Raw genomic sequence first — 21612 nt, 5'->3', positions numbered from 1 at the left:
TAGTTTTGAGTTTCATTTGGTTTTCTTCTGATATTTTCTTTTATTGGTGAGAAGTTTACTCAAAGGTTGAGAATTTTGCATTGCAAACCAGGAACTGAGAGTAAGGATTCAGCCTGTTGCTATATTTTGACACTAAATATATTTAGGAGTCATATATTTTGATAGCTATTTGAAAACCTTATAGATATATACTTTCTAAACCAACAGGATAATTGTAATAGGTGTCAGGAATCTTCAGAAGCTTAGCACAGAATCTGCTACAACTGCAGGTCAGGAGAGAATTTGTTCTGAGGGTTAAGAAGAGATTGTGAAAGTTGCTCAGTCGTGTCTGACTCTTTGCGATCTCATGGACTGTACAGTCTATGGAATTCTCCAGACCAGAATACTGGAGTGGGTAGCCTTTCCCTTCTCCAGGGGATCTTCCCAACCAAAGGATCAAATCCAGGTCTCCAGCATTGCAGGCGGATTCTTTAACAGCTGAGCCACATGGGAAGCCCAAGAATACTGGAACCCCTTCTCCAGCGGATAGTCCTGACCCAGGAATCAAATCGAGGTCTCCCGCACTATAGGAGGATTCTTTACCAACTGAGCTATCAGGGAAGCCTTAAAAAGAGATTAGATAGAAATTAATTGTGACCTTCACACATTGTTATAAAGTAGTGTTCTTTTCAAAGACAGTACCAGGGAAAATAAATAATTGTTCAAACCTCTTATAGCTTAAGAAGACTCTTGAGAGTCCCTTGGACTGCAAGGAGATCCAACCAGTCCATTCTAAAGGAGATTAGTCCTGGGTATTCTTTGGAAGGAATGATGCTAAGGCTGAAACTCCAGTACTTTGGCCACCTCACGAGAAGAGCTGACTCATTGGAAAAGACTCTGATGCTGGGAGGGATTGGGGGCAGGAGTGGAAGGGGACGACAGAGGATGAGATGGCTGGATGGCATCACTGACTCGATGGACGTGAATCTGAGTGAACTCCGAGAGTTGGTGATGGACAGGGAGGCCTGGTGTGCTGCGATTCATGGGGTTGCAAAGAGTCAAGACACAACTGAGCAACTGAACTGAACTTATAGCTTGACTGATAACAAGGAGTTGCCATTTTTCATTATGTCATGCAAATGATTTCTGTGTTTGACATTTGGAGCATCAAGGCCAGGAGTTGATGTTTTACTTCTGTAGGCACAGGGCACAGCCTTGAGCAGCATGGATGGATTCTGTGTGAATGCATTGGACTGCGGAGAAAAGGCCGTTTGAAGAACAGAACATGATTCATCTCTGAATAACCAGTTAATATATTCTTATTAGTGATTGAGAAGTACAGTATATATGGTATATATATGTATGTTTGGACTTTGCAGATTTTTTTTTTAAAGAAAAAGAGTTTAATTTTGTAATAGTAAAATTTGACACATAGAAATTGCATTTACATTCTATAAGGTCATTTTTTTCTAATATTAATACTATAATTTTTTCTTTCTGGTTAGTGCCTACCTGGAATTGTTTTTTTCAACTTTCAACCTTTCTGTTATGTTTTGAGTGAATCTTATAAAAAGCTCCACCTCTGAATGATGGACACCTTATCCTGGCTCCATTCCTCAAATCCATCTGACCACTGGTTGGAATGTCCTCCTTTTTTTCTGCTGTAAACAGTGTATTCATGTAGTCCTCTCATTCAGATCTGTTTATAGCTAAAAATTAGCTCTAATTCAGTCAGCTATTACAAAAACATAATAATATGAGGTATTGGGCCCAGCAGATGACATTTGCATGCATTTTAAGGAAATAATATGATGCTTCCTTGTAATGAGCACATATAATATTGAACTCGGGTCAGTATTTTCCACAAGTGAAAAGTTACTTTCCCTGGCAAAGAAACAAACACAGAAATCTAAAATTGAAATAGGTCGGTTTTAATCAGTTATTACTGGGAAACATGTATACAAAAAACTTCATGTGCCTAGTACAGGAACCCTAATAGTCTTAAAGGTATTTTGAAACCGTTGTGGACTCAGACAAAGTAAACGATAATGATTTGTGGCTACAGTTTTGAAAACATAACTTGATTAATGAGGCTTTAGTAATTTTTTAGTAATCACCTAAAAAGACCACAAGATGGCAGAGTTTCTCTAAGAAGCTCAAGCAAATTCCTTAGAGGATGGCAGTACAAGAAAATTGAAGTGGAATCTGTAAGAGGATGTTTTTGAATGCACTGAGAATATGACTCAATGCAGTGATTCAAAGGCACATCATTTACTGAATTCTAGAAAATAACTTAGAATAAGCATTTCTTAAATCATTTATTTTGCAAAAGGGCTTAAGACACTGTCCAGATGGACTTATAATGTGTTACTCATTCCAACTATATGGGCAGATACTACTTATAAAGCAAGTTACAGAGTTCATATGTCCATGGGTTAGCACAAATGCACACTGGCTTTCCATGTCTTCTAATTCCTTGGCACATTTCAGAGTTTAATTTTAATGATGAAATTGAATAATCAAGACAAGCATAAATAAGCTATGTTCAATATGCCAAATTTCCTAAAGAACTGTACAATGCATCTTAAAACTTCCACTGACAGAGTGTGAGCAAAACAACCTTTTATATCCTAAATATCTCTTTTGCCTACTTGGGCTGCAGAGTACTAGATTATTCTTAGACAGTTGCCCTGGCTGAAGATAGAGCAATGACCAGTGCCATCAACAGAAGGCAGATGGCAGTTTTATAAGTCAGGAGTTGCGTGCATTCCTGCGGCTAGTTTAAGGGTTTGCTAGTGCATTTTATTTGTTCAATAAATATTTATTGAACACTTTAATTACATGTGTCAGTATTTAAAACCTTGAGTCTTTAGATGTGCCTCTATTGCTGAGTAAACAATTGGAGAAAAGAGATCTCAGACTATTCTAGACCAGTTAACAATCTGTTTTGTTTATTCTGAGTTAAGCCAGAAACAGATATATTATCTAATTGTATTGACAGTTACAAACTGAGAAGCCAATGGGAGATACTTGAGTAACTTCAGTTTTGAGAAATATTTAAATAGACTCTTGGACTAGTTTTCATTAACCTCATCAGTTCTGAGCAAGTCATTATTTCTGTTTGCTGGTGGCATTTAGTTTGGAGCCATTTCATCCTGTGCCCCGTAATTTTGTAGATAAACTGTCTATAGACATAAAAATATCATAAAACTATTGGCTTTTTAGTGAATTTTTTTGAAGCTGCTGCTGCTGCTAAGTCGAGTCAGTCGTGTCCGACTCTGTGCGACCCCACAGACAGAAGCCCACCAGGCTTCTCTGTCCCTGGGATTCTCCAGGCAAGAACACTTTTTTTGAAGCTAAAAGGGCCTAAAGTAGATGATCATAAAGCCATCATGAGGCAACATGGCTCCTTCAAGTCCATGTCTAAATGGGCTTTGATTCCACACTAGCTAGTTCATATCTGTAATTCCTGTATGATTTAGCATGTGACACTTCTAGCTCAGATTGTATCTCCTCACTCATTTTTTACTGTTTGAGTGAAAAATAGAGTCCCAGAGGATAGTAAACAAGAAGAAATGTGCACTTTCTTCAAAGACTGATGAAATCTTATTTGTTCATAATGAATTAGCTGAAAAATGTCTAAATTTTATGGTGATTAGGAAATTTGTAAAGGATGGCTGGATGTTGAGCAATAAGAATATGACTAGAAAAAGGAAGTTTGGAAACATTTAAATGGTTGATGTTCCATAAGCAGTAATTTAGTTCTTCTTAAAAATTGATAAAGGCCCAATTAAAAAAAAGTTTAATTTTTTATGGATATCATATTATGAGTAAACATTAAGTTATATAAGTTGTTAGGGGATAGTGACCAAAAAAAAATCTCATGATGGAAGAAGGATAAACAATCCTACCAGAGTTCTGTTTGGTCATTAACTTCAAAGAAGTATAACTCTTACTAGATACGACCTTGATTTTTACTCTCAGATTCTCAGTGTTATAAAATCTGACTTGCTCTTGAAAAATAATATAGATGTATAATCCGCTGGATGATCTTTGTGGGAGCTCATATAAATAGAACTGTAGACTTGAGTAAAGTGGTAAAGAGGGAGATTCAAACATTTTTAGTTCTCTTTATAAATATGTATTTTTGCTTTTACTTTTTTCTTCTGTTTACAGCATCTTCACAACTATTTCACAGTGACCCTTGGAGTTCCTGCTTGGTGTTCTTACTTCTTTTTTGTGATAGCCACCTTGATTTTTGGCCTTCTCATGGGTCTGGTAAGAGAAAACGTGAATCTCTTTTCTTGTCTTTAAAGCCAGTTGGTTTCATGCAAAACTAGAAAGCCGCCAAGAAAGAAAAAGCACATAAACAAACATCATTTTGTGTATAATCTAAGCAGTTAAATAACATTTGCTTGTATGATACTACTTTCAATGGAGATTTGAGATATAATGGAAAATTCATTAAATTATTATCCCCCAATCCCCCCTGTTAAATATTCTGAAGATATGTGCCACCCAAAATATAGGCAGTGTTGAAGAGAGAAATAGAGACTTAACTTGAGTTGATAAGTTAGTTTCCAAGACAACTGAGTCAGCTGTGAATTCACACATTGCCTACTTGATTAGAACACTGTTGTGATAAGGCCAAAGCTGTGAATTTGTTCCTTGTTGAGCAAGATGATTTTTCCTATTTATATCCTCAAATTGAAAATCTAAATATGACCAGCTTCTTATACTCCAGTTTTCCCAAGGTAGATTTTGTAAGATAGTGTGGATTTAAAAAAAAATCACAATCATTGTTACATGAAAAAATGAGATGCAAACCATATCACTACGTCTTCTTTGAATTTGAAAATCCCTATCCATCAGGTATCTGTATACTTTCTTCCTAGACTTTTAGATAGGGCTTGGAATAATTTTATACTTTATACTTGATTATATGGGAACTGTAAATGCTTGAGTGTGTTTTTCTCTTGGTTATATATTTTTGAAATCTTTTTCTTTACCTACTCTTGATCAATTTGAGCTTTAAACTCAAGAAGTTCATAAAAGTTATTATACTATATACTAATCACATAGCTCTTAAACACTATATTATAAATAGGAATAATTAATGACTAAAAATTTATAGAAAAAGGATCACCCTTCAGGTAAGTTTGTCTTAGAGTCTGTCCTTACATTTTGTAATGTATTTTAGCTCTTTTGCATGGTCTTTTAAAAAATAAACTTAAGGAAAATATTAGCAGTCACCTTTATAGCAAGCCATAACTTGGTGCTACAAAGTCATATTCCAGGGTGCCAAGGAGGCTTGATTTTATTTTGCCATGGGTATGCTTACCTCATATATGGTTTGTATTTGTCATTTGACTGCTGTTGTTAATTTCATGGGTAGGGATAGAACTTAAGTAGTCCTGGGTAATTCAGTAGTCCTGGGTAATTCAGTAGTCCTGGGTATGTTCCATTCTGCTGTATTAATCTTATTGCTAATTAACGTGTCCTTAGTCCTCTGGCCTAAAATAATTTGACTTTGGATATAACTTTGTGGATATCAATGTATTTCTCCCATCTGCTGTCTACTCTGGAGCTGCATGAGTGTGTGGCTTCTGTAGGGGAAACAATATGAGATCCTGGGTGATTCTGAGATGGAGTTATCCTGGATGTAGTTGAGTATGGGCCTATTGGAAGTGAAAGTGAAGTCACTCAGTGGTGTCCGACTCTTTGTGTCCCCAGGGACTGTAGCCTACCAGGCTCCTCCGTCCATGGGATTTTCCAGGCAAGAATACTGGAGTGGGTTGCCATTTCCTTCTCCAGGAGACCTTCCCGACCCAGGGATTGAACCCGGGTCTCCCACATTATAGGCAGACGCTTTCCCGTCTAAGCCACCAGGGAAGTCCAAACATTGAAAACTCTTCTCAGCATGAATAGTTTAGAATTTTATTTTTGAGGTTGACTTTAAGTTGAAAAAGTCAGGCCTGTCTGGGCCCTAAGTTTATTTGGAAACTGAGTCAAATTATCGGTGTAGGAAGGTTATTAGAGACTTGATCTGAAGAAGGGAGTTGATTCTAGACTATTCAAGTGACCAAGTGATACTGTTCCTTTAAAGAAGTTGGGAAGAGAACGTAATTTAAGGAAATAATAATTTCAAAGCAGTAATAGAGTCATACGTTTTCTATTAATACATTTCCGTAAAACAGCAAGCATGGATCTCTGCTCAACGTGCATTTTCTGCACCTGTAGTGTGTGTTGCAAGTGACACAACAACTAGAAGCTTTGCCTGCAGTGAGGTCTCAGGATCACTGATCCCTGTCACCTTTGCCTTTAACTGGGGACTGAAAGCAAGGCATGGGTGTCGTCATGTGGAGCTTGATCTCGGTGACGTCAGAGGGTCTCCTTCCTTTTGTGAGTCATCAGTTCAGTTCAGTTCAGTCGCTCACTCATGTCCCACTCTTTGCAACCCCATGGACTGCAGAACGCCAGGCCTCCTTGTCCATCACCAACTCCCAGAGTTCACTCAAACTCACATCCATCAAGTCAGTGATCCATCCAACCATCTCATCCTCTGTCCCCTTCTCCTCCTGCCCTCAATCTTTCCCAGCTTCAAGGGATTTTCTAATGAGACAGTTCTTTGTTTCAAGTGGTGAAAGTATTGGAGTTTCAGCTTCAACATCAGTCCTTCTAATGAATATTCAGGATGATTTCCTTTAGGATGGACTGGTTTGATCTCCTTGCTGTCCAAGGGACTCTCAAGAGTCTTATTCAACACCACAGTTCAAAAGCATCAATTCTTTGGCACTCAGTTTTCTTTGTAGTCCAATTCTCACATCCATACATGACTGCTGGAAAAAACCATAGCTTTAACTAGAAGAACCTTTATTGGCAAAGTAATGTCTCTGCTTTTTAATATGCTGTCTAGGTTGGTCATAGCTTTTCTTACAAGGAACAAGCATCTTTTAATTTCATGGCTGTAGTCACCGTCTGCAGTGATTTTGGAGCCCAAGAAAATAAACTCTGTCTCTGTTTCCATTGTTTCTCCATCTATGCCATGAAGTGATGGGACTGGATGCTATGATCTTTGTTTTCTGAATGTTGAGTTTCAAGCCAGCTTTTTCACTCTCTTCTTTCACTTTCATCAAGAGGCTCTTTAGTTCCTCTTCACTTTCTGCCATAAGGGTGGTGTCGTCTGCATACCTGAGGTTATTGATATTTCTCCTGGCAATCTTGATTTCAGCTTGTGCTTCATCCAGCCCAACATTTTGTGTGATGTACTCTGCATGTAAGTTAAATAAGCAGGGTGACAATACACAGCCTTGACGTACTCCTTTCCCAATTTGAAGGCAGTCTGTTGTTCCATGTCTGATTCTAGCTGTTGTTTCTTGACCTGCATACAGATTTCTCAGGAGGCAGTTCAGGTGGTCTGGTATTCCCATCTCTTTAAGAATTTTCCACAGTTTATTGTGATCCACACAGACAAAGGCTTTGACGTAATCAATAAAGCAGAAGTAGATGTTTTTCTGGTATTCTCTTTTTCAATGATCCAATGGATGTTGGCAATTTGATCTCTGGTTCCTCTGCCTTTTCAAAATCCAGCTTGAACATCTGGATTTTCATGGTTCCTATACTGTTGAAGGCTGGCTTGGAGAATTTTGAGCATTACTCTGCTAGTGTGTGAGATGAGTGCAGTTGTCTGGTAGTTTGAACCTTCTTTGACATTGCCTTTCTTTGAGATTGGAATGAAAACTGACTATTTCTAGTCGTGTGGCCACTGCTGCTGAGTTTTCCAAGTTTGCTGGCAACCTTAAATTAATTAATTAACAAAAAAAATAACACTTGATAAAATATTTCAACCATTACTAGTCTCAATAAAGACAGCTAACAAAAACCAAACTAGCAGTCTTGCTTTGACTTCCCATCTTTTAAAATTATGGAAAAAAAGAAAGATGTAATGGTGAGGTTTATGGGAAACAAAGACTTGATCAGGAAATCACTTCTCTATGGGAAACGTAGAGTGCAACACTTTCACAGCATCTTTTAAGATTTTTAAATAGCTCAACTAGAATTCCATCACCTCCACTAGCTTTGTTTGTAGTGATGCTTCCTAAGGCCCTCTTGACTTTGCATTCCAGGATGTCTGGCTCTAGGTGAGTGATCATACCATCGTGGTTATCTGGGTCATGAAGATTTTTTTTTGTATAGTTCTGTGTATTCTTGCCACCTCTTCTTAATGTCTTCTGCTTCTGTTAGGCCCATACCATTTCTGTCCTTTATTGTGCCAATCTTTGCATGAAATGTTAATATGTGCATTGGCCAGGAAGGGCACGACGTTTCCCATAGAGAAGTGATTTCCTGATCAAGTCTTTGTTTCCCATAAGCCTCACCATTACGTCTTTCTTTTTTTTCCATAATTTTAAAAGATGGGAAGTCAAAGCAAGACTGCTAATTTGGTTTTTGTTTGCTGTCTTTATTGAGACTAGTAATGGTTGAAATATTTTATCAAGTGTTTTTTTGTTGTTGTTAATTAATTTAAAAGGAGGCTAATTACTTTACAGTATTGTAGTGGTTTTTTACATACATTGACATGAATCAGCCATGGGTGTACATGTATTCTCCATCCTGAACCCCCGTCCCACCTTCCTCCCCATCCCTCAGGGTCATCCCAGTGCACCAGCCCTGAACGCCCTGTCTCATGCCTCAAACCTGGACTGGTGATCTATTTCAGATATGGTAATAAACATATTTCAATGCTATTCTCTCAAATCACCCCACCCTCACCTTCTCCTAGAGTCCAAAAGTCTGTTCTTTACATCTGTGTCTGTTTTGCTGTCTCACAAATAGCATCATCATTACCATCTTTCTAAAGTCCATATATATGTGTTACTATACTGTACTGGTGTTTTCCTTTGTGACTTACTTCAATTTGTATAATAGGTTCCAGTTTTATCCACCTCATTAGAACTGATTCAAATGTAGTCTTTTTAATGGCTGAGTAATACTCCATTGTGTATATGTACCACAGCTTTCTTATCCATTCATCTGCTGATGGACATCTAGGTTGTTTCCATGTCCTGGCTATTATAAACAGTGCTGCGATGAACACTGGGGTACACGTGTCTCTTTCAATTCTGGTTTCCTCGGGGTGTATGCCCAACAGTGGAATTGCTGGGTTGTATGGCAGTTCTGTTTCCAGTTTTTTTAAGGAACCTTCACACGGTTCTCCATAGTGGCTATACTAATTCCATGTTATTTTTCGCATGTAACCCAAGGGCTCAGTTTTAGAAATGAAGTCTATATTCTGCACTTTAAACCAACATGGGGAAGGCCCGTAAGTGTACATCAGATGGCTCTGGTTGCGTCACTTTCTGACGTTGGCAACTGTGCTTTGAAGGATGGAAAACAGTAAAGCTGCGGACAGGCAGAAAAGCCATGGAATATATGGGCAGCAAACTTTTGCGTCTCTTATCTGGTCTCCATTTCAGTTGGTGTAGATACTGTCTGAATTTTGCAACTTGGGTGAACCATTTTTCTATTGGGTTGGCCAGTAGTTCATTTGGGTTTTCCCCAAGATCTTGTGGGAAAACTGGAATGAACTTTTTTGGTCAACCCAGTATATGCTGCTGACGGCTTCCTAGCACAGTGCTTCCACAGAGAGGGTCTCTAGTATGAGGAGGTGTAGCTCTCACTCTCTATGAAAGATGTCAAATCTGTCTGCTCTCCTCTTTTAGATGCCTGGCTGGCTGCTAAGCTGAAACCAGAAAATCAAACTGTCAGAGGGAAGAAGGAGAGGAGGGTGCCATTCCTGTATAGGCCCTCTTTGTAAACAGTGCCATGTTTAGTGGCTCAGAAAGTGGCCCATCACGAGAGAGTGGTTCTTTAGACTGGAAAAAAGATCCTGAACTGATGGAACGAGAGGATTTTCCTCCCAGTTTCTGGGAAGGATGACGGTGTAATGGCGTTATTTAGTATTAGAGACATGAAACAGCCCTTAGTGGTAGACTGACCCCAGACTTATCCTTTTGAGAGAGTAGAGTGCAAGTGAGAAAACAGTTAAGTGACTTGCCCAGGGTCATACAGCTGACAGGGTTGAGGCTGGTGTCCTGTAAGTCTCTTCTAGGTCCCCTTACGTAGCATTCTAAATGACCCAGGTATCTCACAGGTGGGACTTACTCCCTTCCAGGCTTTGTTGTAAATGCCAATTATTTGTCACTGGCAGGTGTTTCTTCTTTCCTTTGCAATGTGACCAAACCAAAAATTTTCGCTTCAGTTGGTATTAAGAAAGGAAAAAGAAAGTCACAAAAAAGCATTATGTTCAGTGAATAGCTCCTGTAAGCATGTGGCTATCATTTGGTTTTCAGACTCTGTCTTTTCAGGTGGAAGTGTTTTCCTCTTTGTTGTTCACATCAGTTTAACAGCTTGGAGCTTGCTCCTCTCCAACCCTCGGTGCTTCGTGCATCCCACTGCCCTGCACATGGGTTTCCTCTGTCTGTCATTTAGGCATTTCTCTGGATCCAAGCTCCAATACTTTGGCCACCTGATGCAAAGAGACGACTAATTGGGAAAGACCCTGATGCTGGGAAAGATTAAAGGCAGGAGGAGAAGGGGACGACAGAGGATGAGATGGTTGAATGGCATCACCGACTCAGTGGACATGAGTTTGAGTAAACTCCGGGAGATAGTGAAGGACAGGAAAGCCTGGTGTGCTGCAGTCCATGGGGTCACAGAGTCGGACATGAGTGAGCGACTGAACAGCAACTGTATCCAAGAGCCTCTGTGTGCAGCGTGGTGCTGCTTACATGAGTCAGACTGCTGGTGGTGCTCGTCCTCTCCTAACCACATCCAGGGCCCCAAAGGCCGTCTCTCTCAAGTGGTAATTCTGGATCCTTCCCCACCCCCAGAACTGATTGTCGTCTCTATATCTCTGAAGTATCTATCAAAGAGCCTTCTTCATTTTTTGAGTTCCCTGTTACATATTGCTTTACAACTTCCTTTTTTTATCTTTTTCTGAACCCTTCCCCCCAGATTTTAACATATCTTAAATGTAATGAACCAAATATTAAGTAAAGTAATAAATGAATATGTAGGTGGTAATAGTCAAAGTGAGTTACTCATTTGATGTTTATAAAATTGAATCAAAAGGACATGACTTTGGAGTTTAAAAATTTTTGAACCCCTTAAATTTATGAAGTACTGTTCTGTTTTAAACATTGGGCAGTTGTTCACAGTGAAGGTGAAGCCCAGGAGTTAGTTCAGTACAGGAGGGCCAGTGCAGCCCTTCTCAGCGGGCGGCTTCCTCCCACACTGGTCTCTCTCTGCTGCGCGCTACTGTGTGGAGGCCGTGTGGAGGGTGTAGGGAGCGAGGGACCCCGACTACCTCAGCCCAGTTTCACACATCTTCCCATCAGTTTCATCATCGCAGCCCACAGTCCAGGTGTGGAACATGAGCCAGAATGAACCTTCCTCTAGGAAGCTTGTAGTTTATCAAGGGAAACAGCTTATTAGTAGTAAGTAGAAAGTGAGTCAATGCTGCAATCAAGGTTGGAGGTGAAGCCAGTCAGTCACTCTTTAAAATAAGATCTAGTTCACATCATTGATGTGTTTTCTCAGTTTGTCTCTCTAGTAATTTCTTTTTATTATTATTATTTTCCCACTGCTTTTTTTTTAATTGGAGGCTAATTACTTTGCAGTATTCTGGTGGTTTTTGCCATACAGTCACAGGAATCAGCCATGGGTGTACATGTGCTCCCCATCCTGACCCTCCCGCCCACCTCCCTCCCCATCCCATCCCTCAGGGTCCTGCCGGTACACCTCTAGTAATTTATTACAACACTCTTAGTAATTCTACACCCTGAAATACTCTTCCAGAAAATCAGGAGTTTCCCACTGGTGAGGGACAACCCATATACAGACTCATTTTATTTATCATACTGTTGTTCAGTCACCAAGTCATGTCCGACTCTACACGACCCCATGGACTGCAGCACTCCAGGCTTCCCTGTCCCTCACCATCTCCTGCAGTTTCCCAAGTTCATGTCCGTTGACTCAGTGATGCTATCCAACCATCTCATCTTCTGTTGCCCTTTTCTCCTTCTGCCTTCAGTCTTTCCCAGCATCAGGGTCTTTTCCAGTGAGTCAGCTGTTCTCATGGGATGGCCACAGTATTGGAGCTTCACCTTCAGCATCAGTCCTTCCAAAGAGTGTTCAGACTGGTTTGACCTCCTTGCCGTCCAAGGGACTCTCAAGAGTCTTCTCCAACATCATAGTTCAGTTCTTCAGTGCTCTGCCTTCTTTATTGCCCAGCTTTCACATCAGTACATGACTACTGGAAAAAACCATAGCCTTGATTATATGCATCTTTGTTGGCAAAATGATGTCTTTGCTTTTTAACACGATTATCTAGGCTTGTCATAGCTTCCCTGCCAAGAAATAGTTGTCTTCTGATTTCATGGCTGCAGTCACCGTCCTCAGTGGTTTTAGAGCCAAGAAGAGGAAATGTGTCACTGCTTCCACATTTTCCCCTTCTGTTTGCTGTGTAGTAAAGGGACAGCTCAGAGGTTAAAGCGTCTGCCTACAATGCGGGAGACCTGGGTTCGATCCCTGAGTCGGGAAGATCCCCTGGAGAAGGAAATGGCAACCTGCTCCAGTATTCTTGCCTGGAGAATCCCATGGATGGAGGACCCTGGCGGCCTACAGTCCCCGGGGTCACAAAGAGTCGGACACGACTGAGTGACTTCAGTTCACTTCACTTCACTTCACAAAGGGACCAGATGCCAGGGTCTTACTTTTCTGAATGTGGAGTTTTAAGCTGGCTCTTTCACTCTCCTCCTCCATCTTCCCTCATCAAGAGGCTCTTTAGTTCTTCTTTGCTTTCTGCCGTGACAGTGGTATCATTTGCCATAGTAAGGTTTTTTAAAGGATCACTTCAGACTTGGCTGAGAGTGTCTGTTTTCTTACACTAGCTTATTAATTCATCTGTTTTTAGTGGACTGTGTGTATACATTTGACTTTGTGACCTCTGTTTGAAATTAATAGTGTTTTCCAGCATTATATCCACATTTGAAAAATAGAAAATTCTTAATTTTGCCCTTGCCTTGTTTTTGGACTTTTGACCAATTGCTCTATATTTATATATGAATATCTGGTTATAGAAGCAAGGCCTAACTTTAAGGTTGTTTGGTAATAAATGTCCTATTCACTCACTGTAAAATCACTGTTTTCCCTCCAGGTCTTGGTAGTAATATCTGAATGTTTCTACTTGCCACTTCCAAGGAATATATCTGAACATTCTGGTAAGTTTGACAAGTTTATGAGATAGAGTATCTTTAGAAGTCTGTGGTATGCCCTTCTGTGCTCATAGTGAATTTCCCTGTGGTTTGCTGGTGACCAAACCATCACCACCACCAAATTCCTTGAAATGTGTTCTCTAGATAGATTTGAGCAAGAATTCTTTTATTTCCTCTCTTCCATTAAAGAACATTTTATTTTGGCCATTACTTTTTCCCTTGAATTGTATGCCCTTCATTAATCAGTTGACATGTTTTCCTTCATTCAAACTGGGATGAGCAAGGCAGGAGAGGAAGTGGCACTCACTGAGTTTCTCCTGTGTACCAATAATGACTCTGAGCCATAAAAGCAGTCTTCCCAAATCCTTTCACTACTTCACACTGTTTTTGGGAACAAATACCCCTGGATTTCCATGCTTTTATTCCTGTTGTTTGCAGGAAGACTTTGTTTTCTTGGCCATACTTGTGTCCTGTGGGATCTTTCTTTCCTGACCAGGATTGTACCTGCACTTCCTGAAGGGGAAGTGCAGAGTCCTAACCATTGGACCACCAGGGAAGTGTTGAAGACTAATAAGACTTTGTAATTGTTGACTTTTACATGAGTTTTAAATAAGCTTATATTTCTTTTTAAATTCTTAAAGTTTTTAAGGCTTTCAGACTTCATATATAATTATAAACTATGTTATATTCCTTAGAATTCTTAAAAGTAACAGAATCCCAGTTTAAAGTAACTGAGGGGAAAAAAGAAACATCTATTAGTTTACAAAGCTGAAAAATCCAAGGATGTTCTGGTTTTATGCTCAGCCCAAAGATGATAGGTTTCTGTCTCTGTGAAGCTGATTCAGTGGCTTTCAACAGCCCCAACTCACATTTCATCAGTTTAACAATCCCTGCAAAAGGAGAGAAAGTTTTCCTCCTCACTCTGGCCAAAAATTCCTGGACAAGACTCCCAACTGGCTCTGCTTAAGTCAGAGTTTGAACCAATCACCATGACCAGTGAGTGTTTAAAAACTGCTGAGCATTCTACAAGGTGCATAACACAGAGTACAGAGGAACCTTTGCCCTCCATGCCCCTGGGCTGTGCCCAAGTCAGCTTGGTCAGAGAGTCTCCAGAGAGAGGTAGAGACACCCTGGATGGGGCTAGGATGCCATCCAGAGATCTGTCCTTTGCAGTAACATGGTTTCAAGATGGAGAAAGTCATCCTCTACCTCACTGTTTCATTTCACAGCAAAGTGCAATCGACTGCTGAATGACCTTTTTAAAATTGAAGTATAGTTGATGTCCAATGTTGTATATGTTTCAAATATACAATAGAGTTGATTCATTATTTTTATAGGTTATACTCCATTTTAAGTTATCATACTGGTTATCTTTATGCTGTATATTACATCCTTGTATCTTGTAGATTTTATACCTTGTAGCTTGTACCTCTTTTCCCCTTCCTGTCTTGCCCCTCCGGTTGGTAACCACTAGTTTGTTGAGTCGGTACAAAGCATTAGTTTGTATGAGTCTGTTTCTGTTTTATAATATTCATTCATTTGTTTTATTTTTTTAGATTCTACATACTAGTGAAAGCATTTTGAATGCCCATTGTTTAATCAGAGAATGTTCCCTTCTCTTTCTTCTGCAGAGCAGAATCTCAGGTCAGAGGAGATTCATTTAACTGAACAGTTGCAGGATGTGGAGGAGGAAAAGGATGATTCAAATGAAGAAGAGAACAAGGACAGCCTTGTAGATGACGAGGACGAGAAAGAGGACCTTGGTTACGAAGAGGAAGCAGAGGAGGAAGAGGAGGACGGCCCGGCTGCTGGCGGGGACGTGGAGAAGAGTGATGCCCAGGACCCGGAGCCCCCGAGGGAGGCCCGGGAGGACGAGGGGTCCGGTGAGGTGGGAGATGACAGCCTGGAGCAGCCCTGCCCAGTTGGCACAGAGGCGCTGGGAGACTCATTGAGACAGCGCAAAAGTCAGCATGCTGATAAGGGACCGTCGGCCTAAGGACACTGTTTCCAAGAATACAGACCAAAAGAATATGTTAACTTCCCCTTTTGTCTGCAGTTTAAACCAAATTCTTATTTTCTTTTTGAATGAGCAAGCTTCTCTTAAACAATAATCTTCAGCCATTTTGTCTCATGGCGTTAAGCCTCGTGCATGTTTGAGAATCTTGCAGGCATGACAATCAGGATGCAGAAAAGCAAACACGGTGCTAGGGTCTGTTTGGGGCCGAGGTGAGCACACATTTGTTTACTCGGGGCTACAGAGCTCTGACCAGAGAACGCGGTCCCCAGCGTCAGGAGCACTGTTACGGGCACAGACAGGGCTGCAGGCCCTTGCTGTGAGAGCAGGGCAAGCTGAGCACCCTGAGTGTAGCAGACATCTTGCTTCCTCTTGTTTGAGTATTGGTTTTTGTCAAACTGTAAGAAACATCAGGTGCCATATACAGGGGTACTTTTTAGAAATAGAAGTTGAGAGGGCCTTGGAGATTATTGTAGAAAAAAGCTTGGAAATGTTCCTAACTCTGAACCTCCCTTCTTGTGTTTTATTTCTTACCTTTAACATTTCCAGTTTTCCCACCATGGGCCTGTGGGCTCCTCACCCTCTGAGCAACACCTCCTAAGTGAGAGGACTCGGGCAGCAGTTAGCTCAATATTAGCTATATTTGTTCTGCCTTAAGGGTTTAGATAATCAAGCAGCACAGCCCATGAAGCCATGACTGCCAAGCGTCTCAAACACAATGTAACCTTGGAGATTCAAAAGGAAGTAGCAGTTTTACAGGAGAGAGTTTGGTTGTTTTTAGCCAAAACGTTTTCCAAAAGCTCCTTTAGCAATATTCTTTGAAGCTGGAAATCTCCTACGTCTTGCCAGTACAAGGTAATCTTATGATGAAAACTTGAACACTGTGTTGTTTTGCTTCCATTTCAAGGGGTTCCCTGGCTCTTGAACCAGTTTAATAATAACAAAAAACATTTCTGACTTTCCTTCACTGATATGCTTTTGATGAAAGAACTAACGAAAGTGTGTATCTGAAAATGAAAGGTGTGATTTCGTTCCCTTCTTCCCTAATCTTGTAAAGAATTTTACTGCTATAAGTCTCAATACTTAGTCTGCTAAAAGTACCCGGGGGCCCAGTGTCCTTTAAAAAGTCCATCCATCTATCTGATTTATGTCTTAGAGTAATTTCATAATATTAGATTCCAAGCTATGAAAGGTGTCTGAAGTTTATTGTACACCCTTTGAGTCCAGATAGTACAGGTTTATGGAATTCAAAAAGCTTCTGTCATTTTTTTTTTCTTTTTATTTTTTATTGAAGGATAATTGCTTTACAGAATTTTGTTGTTTTCTGTCAAACCTCAACATGAATCAGCCATGGGTATACATATACCCCCTCCCTTTTCAACCTCCCTCCCATCTCCCTGCCCATCCCACCCCTCTAGGTTGATTCAGAGCCCCTGTTTGAATTTCCTGGGCTATACAGAAAATTCCCGTTGGCTATCTAGTTTGCATATGATAATGTAAATTTCCATGTTACTCTGTCATCTTTAAGAAGAAATATGCAGTACACTGCTATCTGCTGTTTAGATAACCCTTACCTTGTATTAACTGAACATGGGCTCACTGGAGGAGGGGGAGGTTCTGAAACTCTGCCCTGATGTGGCTGAATGAGCCTATTGTAAGCCTCACGCAAAGGGAGTTTTTATTCTGACAGAATCCAGTTTTTAGAGTTGGTTATTTTTCATCTTTCCCACTTAGTCACCTGATAGTCTCATCGCCCAGTGTGATGACATTAAAAGTTGCTGATAATTTTTCTCTTTAGACAGCAACACAATCTCGAGTTTGAGGCCATCACAGAACTCACAGGCTGGGAAAACCTTGACTTGTGCTCACTTCTCGCCCGACTACCATCTGGGGCTCTGACACCTCACCCAGAGCACCAGTTCCAGTGGTACCTCCAGGGAGGCAGCTCCATCTCCCTGATACCAGGAAGCCTTTCTGGAGCAGAGACAAGCTGAACCTGCCCTCCTGGCACTGTATTCTGTTTCTTTTCTAATCAGCTAAAAAAATTTTTCAAAGATAATTGAATTCAAGTCCAACAGTATGGAATAAGAAAGGCTTCATAGTTTGGCTTTTCTGTATGATACTTCGCCCCAAGCCCCCTCCCTCATATTGAAATAATTCTTTTTCTGTAAGTGAAGTATTTTACTAAAGGGGACGGAATGAAGAAATAAAATCTACTTTGGCTTTTTATAAATATAAGGCCAATTTCCAGTTGGACTTCTGATAGTATTTAATTATATAATAAGAAAAATATATTTTCTTTCTCAACAATACTTTAAAAAAAATAGAGGAAGAGGAGAAAATAGTTTGGAGATGTGGATTCATTAAAAGTTGAAGTATTTGCTATGGGGACTGTTTTTACAGTTTTTTTTTTTTTAATATTCTGATGAGAGATGTACACAATCAAATTTAATTTCTTTCCACTTGCAACTTTTAAGTTCATTTTAAGTTCCTCCTGAATATAAAACTAAAGGAAAATATCAACCCCAAATAATTTAAAATTAGATTAAAATTTCAATAGGAGTTGATAGATTTTTCCTGTAGGTAATATATTTAATCCAGAAGTCAAGTGCATAGAAATATGATTTTGATTCAAAAAATAAATTATCATACCTCCCTGTATTGCAGTATCAGTTACTTAGTAATAGAATATCAAAGTTAGGTAAGTTAAATAAACTTCACTTGGGAATGGGTGCAGAGCCTTCTGTGTGAGAAGTGAGAGCAGAGTGTCTGTTCACTGGTTAGAGGGAAAGTTTGAAACCTCCAAGTTATTGTTTCCTTGATTTCTTCCTTTTATTATTTATTTCTTGGCAAATGACCCCAGCTTGCTTAGAGTTCTCATTCTGAAGCAACATGTAGGCAGTCTACTTCTTTCTTTCCCATTAAACTGTAAGTGTGAATGGATGAGAAGCTGGTTCATTCAACTCACATGGCTTGAACCCGTGAGTACAAACCCGCTGCTTTATCTTGGCACAAGGTCCCAGTTAGCCACAAGCCTCTCTGACTACAAGAAGAAATCCAAAATTACTACTGTGATAAAAAGCAAGCAAGCTTTGGTCAGGCTGACACTGATGGTGGAGGAAGCCAAATTTTGACTCTTTTATGGCCCAAATCCTTGTTGATAGCTGTGGTATTTCTACAAGATTTGGGTATGTGTGATTTGGGTAGATGATAGAAGTGTCTTTTAAGGCTAGTACTTGGCATGTGACTTTTTATTACCAAGTCCTTTAAGAGTGGAGCCTGATTTACAGAATGAGAAACATTAAAGAGTCCAAAGAAGAATAGAGATAATAAGATGTACCTGAGCTTTTAGCCTAAAACCTTAAATTGGCGTGAAGTAAGAAAAGGAAGGGGAGACTGGTGCTTTTTAAAATGTGTATCAGTAGTTTCCTATGTCCTTTATCTCAGTGTTAAAGTGTCATTTCTGCCAGTATTATAAATGTGTGGTTCACCCATCCTTTCAAATAATAACATTTGGGAAAATGGTGATGTAAATCTTCTGTGCCAGCAGAAAAGTTTCTTCTTGTTCAGTATCTGTTTACATCAGTCTACATTATGATCCCCTTTAGAAGATTATAGCTTATCTTGAAAACTAAAAGTGGAGTCAAGTCAGATTGATCTGGATGGGGCAGCTTTTTGAACATCTTTCTGAGCCATGAGGTTTGCTTGAAAGGCCTTTGATAGTTTCAGATCAGGACACATGGCCTTCAGATGGCTTATTCTCAGTGAAACTTCATGTGAACTGTGACATATATATGTGACTCATACAACTTTAACATGTTTCTGGTGTATTTTAATCATATTTGTTACTAAGCAGTGCAAATGTAGCTTCTTCCTGCAAATGTAGCTTTATACTAAAAATGCTATTTATTTGTATTGCAATCCATTATAAATTTGTTATTTATATTCTTGTAATTGTCTAATTTTTTAGCCTAGTGATACTTATTTTTCTCTTCATCTGTATTTTCTTCAAATGGCATCAGCAGCAACTGGAGTAAGAGATCAAGATATGAGCCTCAAGCAGTTCATTGCCTGAATTACAGATCACCTTATCACAGAATTGTAACTTGATGCTATTTGTTTCATTTTATTGTAAATTTCCACTTGCATCAAAACCTAATGATGGTGATAACTAAGTAAAAAGAAAACAAAAGTTCTTTTTCATACAAGAAATTCACAGAAGTTATTTGCCTAGGCAGTGAAAAATATTACTTTGTTAAAAGTAATATGTGTCCATCCTCCATCCTGTCTGTTCATTGTTCCTCTCTTCCTCTTTGACTTGATGAATCCCGAACCCTTGCTTTAGCTTCTTTGAGAGGTTCACAGAAACTCAGGAATGAGTGTAAAGATCCAAGGCTTTCTCCTCATTGTAGTTGTTGTGTTGCCTATGGAAACTCGCTGCCCTCAGGTCCCCTCTTTCCTGAGGTTTGGAAGTGGCCGGCACTGGAGCAGATGGCAAGGGATGCTACTAACCCTTTGTGACACTGAGCTGACCTGGTCTCCTGGGCCATTCAGAATACTGCACCTGACCCTTCCTGTCAATATAGCAGTGGAAAAGCCCAAAGGACAGATTCCCTCAGAGACTGGGGTGAAATAATGGAATTAGAGTTTTCATTTTTGAAAGATGTTTGGGACATGTGTGGGCTTCCCTGGTAGCTCAGCTGGTAAAGAATCCGCCTGCAGTACAGGAGACCCTGGTTCAATTCCTGGGTCAGGAAGATCCCCTGGAGAAGGCATAGGCTACCCAGTATTCTTGGGCTTTACTGGTGGCTCAGATGGTAAAGAATCCACTTGGAATGTGGGAGACCTGGATTCAATCCCTGGGTTAGGAAGATGCCGCCCTGGAGGAGGGCATGGCAAACCACTCAGTATTCTTGCCTGGAGAATTCCATGAACAGAGGAGCCTGGCGGGCTGCATGGAGTCACAAAGAGCTGGACACAACTAAACAACTAAGCACACAGGGGTAAACTTCCATACGACCAAGTCCTTAGAGAAACTCGCTCAGCATGCTAATGGAAGAACATCCACTATGTGGTATCTTGACCTACTTGAACTTGGTCATACATGCTTGGTTGCGGCAAAGCCTGCAGCTTTTGAAACAAACACTGAGATGCAATCCACTTCTTTGCTCCAGTCTTCGAGGTTCTTTGAAATCTATTCCACAATAATAGGTTATGTCTTCTTAGGACATGTGACCCTCTTGAAACTTAAAACAGGATTAGACAGTCTAGCCTGTATTAGCTCAGTTCAGTTGCTCAGTCAGGTCTGACTCTTTGAGACCCCATGGACTACAGCACGCGAGGCCTCCCTGTCCATCACCAACTCCCGGAGTCTACCCAAACTCATGTCCATTGAGTCAGTGATGCCATCCAACCATCTCTTCCTCTGTCATCCCCTTCTCCTCCTGCCCTCAATCTTTCCCAGCATCAGGATCTTTTCAAATGAGTCAGCTCTTCCCATCAGGTGGCCAAAGTATTGGAGTTTCAGCTTCAACATCAGTCCTTCCAATGAACACCCAGGACTGATTTCCTTTAGAATGGAGTGGTTGGATCTCCTTGCAGTCCAAGGGACTCAGAGGTGTCTTCTCCAAAACCACAGTTCAAAAGCATCAATTCTTTGGTGCTCAGCTTTCTTTATAGTCCAACTCTCACATCCATACATGACCACTGGAAAAATCACATGGAACAACAGACTGGTTCCAAGTAGGAAAAGGAGTACATCAAGGCTTTATATTGTCACCCTGCTTATTTAACTTACATGCAGAGTACATCATGAGAAACACTGGGCTGGATGAAGCACAAGCTGGAATCAAGATTGCCAGGAGAAATATCAATAACCTCAGATAGGCAGATGACACTACCCTTATGGCAAAAACTGAATAAGAACTAAAGAGCCTCTTGATGAAAGTGAAAGAGGAGAGTGAAAATGTCTGCTTAAAGCTCAGCATTCAGAAAACGAAGATCATGGCATCTGTTCCCATCACTGCATGGCAAATAGATGTGGAAACAGTGGCTGACTTTATTTTGGGGGGCTCCAAAATCACTGCAGATGGTGATTGCAACCAAGAAATTAAAAGACGCTTATTCCTTGGAAGGAAAGTTATGACCATCCTAGACAACCTGTGTTAACAGACTCCCAAATCTCAGGGGCTTTCAGAACAAGGAGAATTTTATTACTGTTTCACCGAGTTCAGCCGTCCCAGACAGCAGAGTCTGTCATGCAGGTTTTCCTCTGCACGACCGAGGTCAAGGGATACTCCGGCTGTGTAATGTGTGGCTTCTGAGGCAGCTGTGTTCACTCTG

At 40.3% G+C, this 21612-nt stretch overlaps 1 protein-coding gene across 1 annotated transcript in view; it reads left to right on the top strand.

Moving 5' to 3' along the window:
- The window catches only part of TMX4 (thioredoxin related transmembrane protein 4), a 70348-nt gene extending 51124 nt beyond the window's left edge, over nucleotides 1–19224 (top strand). Inside the window, exons 6-8 of the mRNA XM_005687805.3 lie at nucleotides 4156–4257; nucleotides 13199–13262; nucleotides 14888–19224. Coding sequence (XP_005687862.3) covers nucleotides 4156–4257; nucleotides 13199–13262; nucleotides 14888–15252 — 531 coding nt within the window. The 3' untranslated portion in view covers nucleotides 15253–19224. The remainder of the gene's footprint in view (nucleotides 1–4155; nucleotides 4258–13198; nucleotides 13263–14887) is intronic.

This window comes from Capra hircus, chromosome 13 (genome assembly GCF_001704415.2).
Source record: "Capra hircus breed San Clemente chromosome 13, ASM170441v1, whole genome shotgun sequence".
Lineage (NCBI taxonomy): Eukaryota > Metazoa > Chordata > Mammalia > Artiodactyla > Bovidae > Capra > Capra hircus.
Note: the sequence above shows the minus strand (reverse complement) of the source record. Positions and strands in the feature narration are given on the sequence as shown.